The following is a 7,250-nucleotide window of genomic DNA, read 5'->3' as shown; positions in this document are numbered from 1 at the left end:
CCCAATATGGTAATTTAGCTGTAAAACTTTGCATATTTATAAAAATCACCTGACTAACCCGAACATAACCAACATGGCGCACAAAAAGACCCGAAAACTGATGTTGCCCTTTCTGGCCTTAGCTCCATTTGTCCTGGCCAACACTGGCCCCAACGCTGAGTGCTGCTACCTTAGCCCGGAACACACTCTCCAAAACATTGCCTTTTTCAGAGCCTCTGGAACTAGTCTGGAAATCAAGCCTGATTGCAACCCAGCTCTACCCATTATTGCCTCTAAGCAGAGGGAGCCCATCACAATCCATCTCAACAGCTACACCTCCAAAACCATTCCCGATCGCCTAGCCAGGGGCATACAGTTCTCCCACCTCACTATAGTTGTGCCGGTGAACGTTGCCCAAACAGCGCCGGACGCCCCAACCGCCAAAGTGTTTGAAAAACTCTTTTGGGCTCTTAGAACACTCCACACACTCAACCTCACCATACGGGGAGAGGCGGTCATGTCCACAAGCACCAGCCAAAGCATGACAGGTCGAATGGTTCACAAGTTTAGGATAATCGCCGAGAGGGCCAAAATATGGGGCCGCCCCCCAACCCCACCACCAACACACTCACCAACACTAACACCCCCACTTTCACCAACACTAACACCCCCACTTTCACCAACACTAACACCTCCACTAACACCTCCACACTCACACTCACCTCCACCCCCACTGCCCTCACCAACACCTCCACTGCCCTCACCGCCGCTACAGGCGCTGCCCCCGTCACCACACTCACCCCCACTAACACCCCCACTAACACCTCCACACTCACACTCACACTCACACTCACACTCACCAACACCACTAACACCAACACCAACCGCCTTCAGCACTAGCACCCGAATTCTCCGCCTTGACACCACCCATCTAAAGCTCAATAATCTCCCCGAGGCTTTGGCCGAGTGGATTCTGGCCCGCCTTGATGCCCACGATTGCGAGCTTGGCCTGTCCATAGACAAAAGCCCGTCCATCACAGCCCTTCGCTTCCTCGACGCCTTCAACCCCAAAGCTCTGGTCTACCTCTCCGTCCACGGCGCGGATGCCCTTGCCAGCATAGACTGTGCGGCCCTGACCCAGCTGCTCGTTCGGGACGTGTTTGAGGTGATAAAGACCCAGTGCCCAGTTGGCGCCTCAGAAGCAACGCTGGCTGCGATTGCCAGCAAAGCCTGGGCCACCGTCCGGGTGCCTGCCGGTCTCTGGGCCAGCCTGGCGCCATTAATACGGGCTCCCTTTGCAGTGGACACGCTGTGCATTGACATTGGCTTCAACTCCAGTCTTGATGCCTTCTGGAACGCAGCCTGCCAGGAAAGAGCCTCGGTGACCTCTCTGGTTCTAAAACTCACCAATAACGGTAAAATCCCAAAATCAAAGCAAACAATTGAAGCTCTTTTGAAGTGGATAGACAAATCCTTTGCACATACTGAAGAACTAGAGATTGCTGACATTAGCAGCCAGATTACCACATCCTCTTTTAACTACCCGTTCATTTGTGTAGACCCCCTCCTTCCCGAGCTTAAACGCCTGTACTGCAGGTCCTTTAGCGGGCAGGCCTTAAATCTATATAGCCCCCGAAGCACGCTCTGGGTTGAACCCGATACATACGGGTATTGGGCACTTGGAGCTATGGTGGACGAAATGGAACATATATCTAGAGAAAATATTATTTCCATAAATGGCACCACACCAAAACTATTGCACCCAGGGTCATCCATGCTTCTAAACCCCCCCTGCATGAGATGCCGAAAGACAGTTAGAATGATTGGAGCCAAGTTTTCAAAAACCCGAACATATATAGTCATTGTGTGCCCATCACATCACGTTGTGTGCAGTGCCTGTCTACCTAAACTATCCCAGATAAAGCCAGCAGACAAGCCTCTCTGCTGCCCTCTTTGTAAGGCGGTAATCGTTGACACCGGTTTTAACGGTATGATAAAAAAATACGAGAGGGCTGCAGTTCGTTTCACTATTGGCCCAACCTAACCCTTTACCGCCAGCGCGGCTCAACTGCCTGTGCCTAGTGGGCTGAAGGCGCCGTGTGGGCACGCCATCTGTGTTCGGGCTAGTTTCTTTCTAGCAAATATTTCCCAAACTAACTAACCTGTGCCCGAAAATAAAAGTCACCTTTTGCTTCCTCATTGGCGCAGCCCAATTCTAGCATCCGCCCATCCAAGCACATCCATCTAGTCGCCTAAACTAACCCGAACACATGATTGCCTTGCAAACCTACCCACCTTTGCATACGTGTTCGGGCTGGTTTGGGTAGCTTCAAACATTCCAACATTCCGAAATTCCGAAAACATCAAACCCGAAGTGGCCCAAAGTGGCCCATTAAGCTCGCCCATCGTGGTTAGGGTTGCCAATATCCCAACAAAAGGGGCTACCTGTGATCTTCCTCCAGATGTGGTCGTCCAGGTCTATTATTTTCCAGGCTTTTTTTCTTATCGCCCTAGCTATGCCAAACGACACAGCCAGGCTTTCGGGGAGGTTGCGCAGCTCCAACCGTTCTATGCACGACTCTTTTAGTATCACCTGGCATTCGAGATTAGCTAGGTTTGGCAGATTCTTAAGGCAAAGGCCCGAGGGGTTTTCAATATTCAGCGAGTCTAGACAGGCAACAGACCACACATCACCACCTACCAACTCCAAGCCAATGCGCTTGTTGCATCCGCCCAGGTCAATGCTGCTGCAAAGCCATGCAATAAAAGGGCTAGATAAACTGTGCAACCACAGCCCGTCTGTGATGGCCAATGTGAAGGGTGGCCTGGCTGGTGGTAGAGTCGCGCCGCTGTCACCAAAAGCTTCCATATGAAGTATTCCTATTTCCACCTCTCTAAGAGCATATAAAAGTTTGGTGCATAGGTCTTTTATGAATAGGTTGGTTTGCCCGGGAACAAAAGAGAATATGTACACCCGGGTGAGCACAACCCCTGGCTCTATCAGATCTGGAATGGCCGACATCTCTAAACAAGGCAAGTATACCAATAGAGTCTCGGGCTGCTTCTTTACTATTTGAATATCTGGGGATATACCACTTGTTAGCAACTGGTTCCCCCGGTGAGCTGACCAGAGCTTAATACTCGCCTCTGTGTGTATACTTCGCGGCAACACTTCTGGAGCACGCGTCATGTATCGAAAAAACAACGACCTAAGGGAGAACAGGTTGGTGCCTATACTAATGATGGTCTTGATATTTGCCATATAACCAGGTCTAAATAATTTTTTTACATTTGGTGGCAGCCCTACCTCGAAAACCTCCACAAAACACTCTACTGTCCCACCACGCCCAAACATCTCCCAAACACGACCCACCACGTCCAAACACGCCCAAACATCTCCCACACAGTTTCCTTTCATTATCTACAACATTAACCCGAACACTGGCCAGTTGTGACTTTGACAGGCCCAGTACCGTACATTGAACTCTGAGTGGCTACTTGGTGGTTCTAGATTGTTTTTGAGATTGTGATCAAAAACCATATCGACAAGTACATATAGCTGCAAAATTTGTGTGTTATGGTAGAAAAAGCACGCGACCCGACCCCAAGGTATGCTCTGTTTACCTCGTGGATACTAGTCGCTCGAGGTCTTTTTATGGGCCTAGCCCTCGCTCTCCTAACCCAGGAAGCCTTGGCACAGCCCCCAGCCTCGATAACCACTTCCATGTCGGAGACGATTCTGTTTTTAAATTACTGCGACTCCACCCCCACTCTTGACGAGATTGGAAATATAGACAAAACCAAGCCCATACCACCCATCTATGTAGATCTCAGAAAGCCCTGGACACACCCACTGCCGCTGGCTCTGGAAAAAAACCTCAAATACACCCTTATTGAGTTTTGCGGCCAGGACCCGAACTCTTCTGGATACAACCCACAAAAAGAAAGAAAGCTGCTTAAAAGGCTAATTCAGATGTTTGCCCACTTTAGGACGACTTCTCTTATCTTTAAGCACATCAAATTTACACGCCCTGTCGTAACCTACATGGGTCTTCGCCCATACCAAGCCAACACATCTGGGCTGGTCCAGACAAGGGACATTATACTAGACTCCCTCTCGCCCGATGCCTCCGCCTGGATCTTCAAAATCTGCCGCTTTGATCAGCTCAATGCCAACCTTTTGGTGATCCAACACTCTTCCATTCAGTCCCTCGACTTTCTCAGCCACCTCAAACTCCTCTCCCTCAACAGACTGGTTCTTTACTCCCTGCCTAACCTGAAGTCGCTTATATGTCCTTTTCTTGGGCCAATTATCTTGATTGAAAGGCTAGAGATTAAAAACATCCCAAAGAACATCGAGGTTAGTTTGTCCGTGGTCGAGCTTTTCGCGCTCAGGGTCCACGACGTGCTAAACATACCATTTTGGTTGGCCCTGTTGCTTACAACCCAGCATACCTGGCCAATTGCAGCCAAAGTTGTTGCTTTCACTGAAATCGAGCACGACCCGATGTTCAATGACTACATCTCGATGAGAAACAGCTTATCCTCCCCCAGCAACTTCCACCCAAGCCAACTCCTGGAGTTCCGCCTGTGCACTGCGGAGCGGATGGACAGAGCGTTTTTAAAACTTCTTTTCAACTGGACTGCCTGCGTCTTTGTAAGCGCCCGCAAAATCAAGCTTTTTTACACGCCCCAGTACTTTGACCATGAGCTCAACTTTATGTCTCCCGGCACCTATAAGGAACCCCTCTTCTTCTACCTGAAAGATTTCCCGAATATTTCCTCTTTGTCAATTAACAGCCTCAGAATACGCCTTTACATCCCCAATAAGGAGGAGAGAATCGACAACGGCGCCTCTATCTCTATCGTACGCATCCCCAGAAACCTCTTCGCCTCCTGCCTGCTTGCGCGCGTCACAGACCTATTCCTGGATACTCCCACCCTTACAGCCCCCCAGGCAGCGGCCTTGAAAGATATTAGCGCCGGCAATGATGACCTTACCTGCCCCATCTGCCTGGGCGCTCTAGGAGGCCAGGGGGTGACCCGAACTACCAGGGAGTTTATTCGGATTCTTATGTGTGGCCATTACTTCTGCAGTTACTGCATAAAGAAATGCACAGGCCCGAGCCTTCCAAGCACCCCGAAAACAACCCCGTGCCCTATGTGCCGGAGGGTGTTCAATCACGAGATGGAGTACGTGGTTTCAGTAGGTCCTGGTGGGGAGCCCACCCTTAAAAAAGACCCGTGTCTTCTTGAAATCATAGACAAAGTCTTTGTCATATCTTTAAGCCAAATAGGCCTTATCCATGTGGTGGATGCTTGAACTGCCCCAAGCTGTTGCGAACTGTCCCAAATTGTCGTGAAATCAGTTGTTCGGCTACCCCTTCATAATTAGAACATTTGCAAACCGGTCTCTAGCCCGAAACACAAGTGGTAAAAAGTTTATTTCAAGTATGGTTTGTGTGTGTGTTGGGTTGGGTTGTAGGGTTGGGGGGTTGGGATTAGGTTGGGTTGTGTGTTGGGTTGTTGGGTTGTGTGGCGGGGCGGGGTTGTGTGGCAGGGTTTAGGGAAAGGTGTGGGTTGCGGTGGTTCGGGCAGTGTTCGGGGCGGGGCCGGCCAACATGCGCTAGGAGGTGTTGGGCCCTTGTTGGGATAGGCTGCCCCACTTGTAGTCCTTAAACTTTTTCTCGATCAAGGGCGCTGTTAAAAGTGGCTTTTTAAGCTGCAGAACGGTTGCAACAAACCCTTCGCTGAGCGTCACCAAGCCTGTGTCGTGCTGGATGCATAGTTGGATTTCATCTGTAAAGTGGCAGTTCAAAAAAGCTGTGCTTGCGATGGTTTCTAGCCCTGGGCAGTTCACGCACCGAAAGTTCTTTATTCTCGGACACTTTAAGTTATCCAGAAAGTCCATGCTGTAGTACAACCCGTACCTCCGGATAAATAGGTTGTCTAGACCCGACTCTATATTCCAGATCTGAAAAATGTCGTCAATAAGCCCAGGGCCGACAACTATAAACTCTAAAGCCTGGATGTTCACCTTGTAGATTGGCGGCTCGGGCTCGGAGAAGAAGAGACTGAGTATTGACAAGCCAACCCACTCGGCAGCTTCTAAAGGCGTTTTTGCAAAGATAGAGGCGACATAGGGAATGTGGGAAATCATCACCTGTTTAGCTTTTAGGTTTCCAAAAAGACGTAGCATTGCCATGCACATGTCTCTGTCTACAATCGAGCTGTTCGGCTCTTCCGTGCTTACCGCTGTTTTGGCTGTGCCAACGATTTCAATGCTCTGGTACTGGATGTTTGAGTCAAAGGGTGAGTTGTGTATGTGCAGCTTTGGAGGCCTCCCGTACTTTGCCAGGTTTATCACCACGGGTTCTAGTATGTGTGGAACTTCATCAATCCAGACCACCATCAATTCTTCTGGGCGTTCTCTGTTCAGAAAACGCCTAGTATGGGCCAAGCACCGAGCATTCTTGTATTCTTTGGGCCTAAACCCTTCATCTAAGTCGTTTGAGCACTGCGTCCATTCCGCTTCAAGCATGCTTAAAGCCAGGAGAAAAAGAAGTATGTAGGCTGGGCTCGGGTTGTGGCTCGGGTTGCAGCGGGCTGTTTTCGGGCTGTCTAATTGTTCCATTCAGTGATAGCTCAAATTTTATTCCTAGATAATGTGACTGGATGAAACGATCGATCAAAAGGCTTTGGGGTCGTCTCTGGGCATAGATCATAGATATGGGAGTGCTGGTGTTTTCGGGTTTTCGGGCTTTCGGGTTAGTAGTCGTTCACAACCGTGTACTTGCTTTCTCCCGAACTGAACTCCACCTTTATCTCATCGGGAAGCATTGTAGGCGCTTTGGCAGCATGGGCGCCTCTTATCTCCTCAATGGTCATAGACCCTATCTCAAGGCCTGGGAGGTGTGCCAGGGAGACCGAAGTGTTTCTCCGGAGGCGTATTTCGCAGTTGTTTGGAACAAGAGCAAGCGCGCACTCCACGCAGTTCTCTATATTAACCATCCCGCCTTTTCCCAGCACAACTAAGGTACTTTTGCCCCTCACCATCTCAAGGTTGGAAATAACACTTTCGACAGCCACAGCACAGTCCTTTACATCAATGATAACTACTTTGATGCTTTTTCCACGAAGCAGAATGCACGCTCCTTCCGAGTCCGCAATGTACACCGACTTTCCCGGCTCTACATCGATGGTTTTGGTTTCTGCACGCAATCCCCGCACTTCAATAATGTTTTGCTGATTCATTGCCTGTAAGAGAATAT

The 7,250-nt window shown here is 49.7% G+C and overlaps 5 protein-coding genes across 5 annotated transcripts; 2 read left to right on the top strand and 3 right to left on the bottom strand.

Moving 5' to 3' along the window:
- Nucleotides 1-73: 73 nt before the first annotated feature.
- On the top strand, nucleotides 74-2,023 carry NEDG_01921 (uncharacterized protein; the record flags this gene model as incomplete). The annotated part of the gene is made up of 1 exon (XM_067689339.1): nucleotides 74-2,023. The coding sequence occupies one exon, from the start codon at nucleotides 74-76 to the stop codon at nucleotides 2,021-2,023; it is 1,950 nt and encodes a 649-aa protein (XP_067544871.1).
- A 348-nt stretch (nucleotides 2,024-2,371) lies between these two features.
- NEDG_01920 (uncharacterized protein) lies at nucleotides 2,372-3,241 on the bottom strand (the record flags this gene model as incomplete). Its single annotated transcript, XM_067689338.1, has 1 exon — nucleotides 2,372-3,241. One exon carries the CDS (start codon nucleotides 3,239-3,241, stop codon nucleotides 2,372-2,374), a length of 870 nt encoding a protein of 289 aa, XP_067544870.1.
- Nucleotides 3,242-3,556: 315 nt separating this feature from the next.
- On the top strand, nucleotides 3,557-5,302 carry NEDG_01919 (uncharacterized protein; the record flags this gene model as incomplete). Its single annotated transcript, XM_067689337.1, has 1 exon — nucleotides 3,557-5,302. The coding sequence occupies one exon, from the start codon at nucleotides 3,557-3,559 to the stop codon at nucleotides 5,300-5,302; it is 1,746 nt and encodes a 581-aa protein (XP_067544869.1).
- A 303-nt stretch (nucleotides 5,303-5,605) lies between these two features.
- On the bottom strand, nucleotides 5,606-6,613 carry NEDG_01918 (uncharacterized protein; the record flags this gene model as incomplete). The annotated part of the gene is made up of 1 exon (XM_067689336.1): nucleotides 5,606-6,613. One exon carries the CDS (start codon nucleotides 6,611-6,613, stop codon nucleotides 5,606-5,608), a length of 1,008 nt encoding a protein of 335 aa, XP_067544868.1.
- Nucleotides 6,614-6,747: 134 nt separating this feature from the next.
- Nucleotides 6,748-7,233, bottom strand: NEDG_01917 (uncharacterized protein; the record flags this gene model as incomplete). The annotated part of the gene is made up of 1 exon (XM_067689335.1): nucleotides 6,748-7,233. One exon carries the CDS (start codon nucleotides 7,231-7,233, stop codon nucleotides 6,748-6,750), a length of 486 nt encoding a protein of 161 aa, XP_067544867.1.
- Nucleotides 7,234-7,250: the final 17 nt, after the last annotated feature.

The sequence above is a fragment of the Nematocida displodere genome (assembly GCF_001642395.1).
Source record: "Nematocida displodere strain JUm2807 chromosome Unknown 9, whole genome shotgun sequence".
Taxonomy (NCBI): domain Eukaryota; kingdom Fungi; phylum Microsporidia; genus Nematocida; species Nematocida displodere.
The sequence above is the reverse complement of the archived record's forward strand: the minus strand, read 5'-3'. Positions and strand labels throughout refer to the sequence as shown.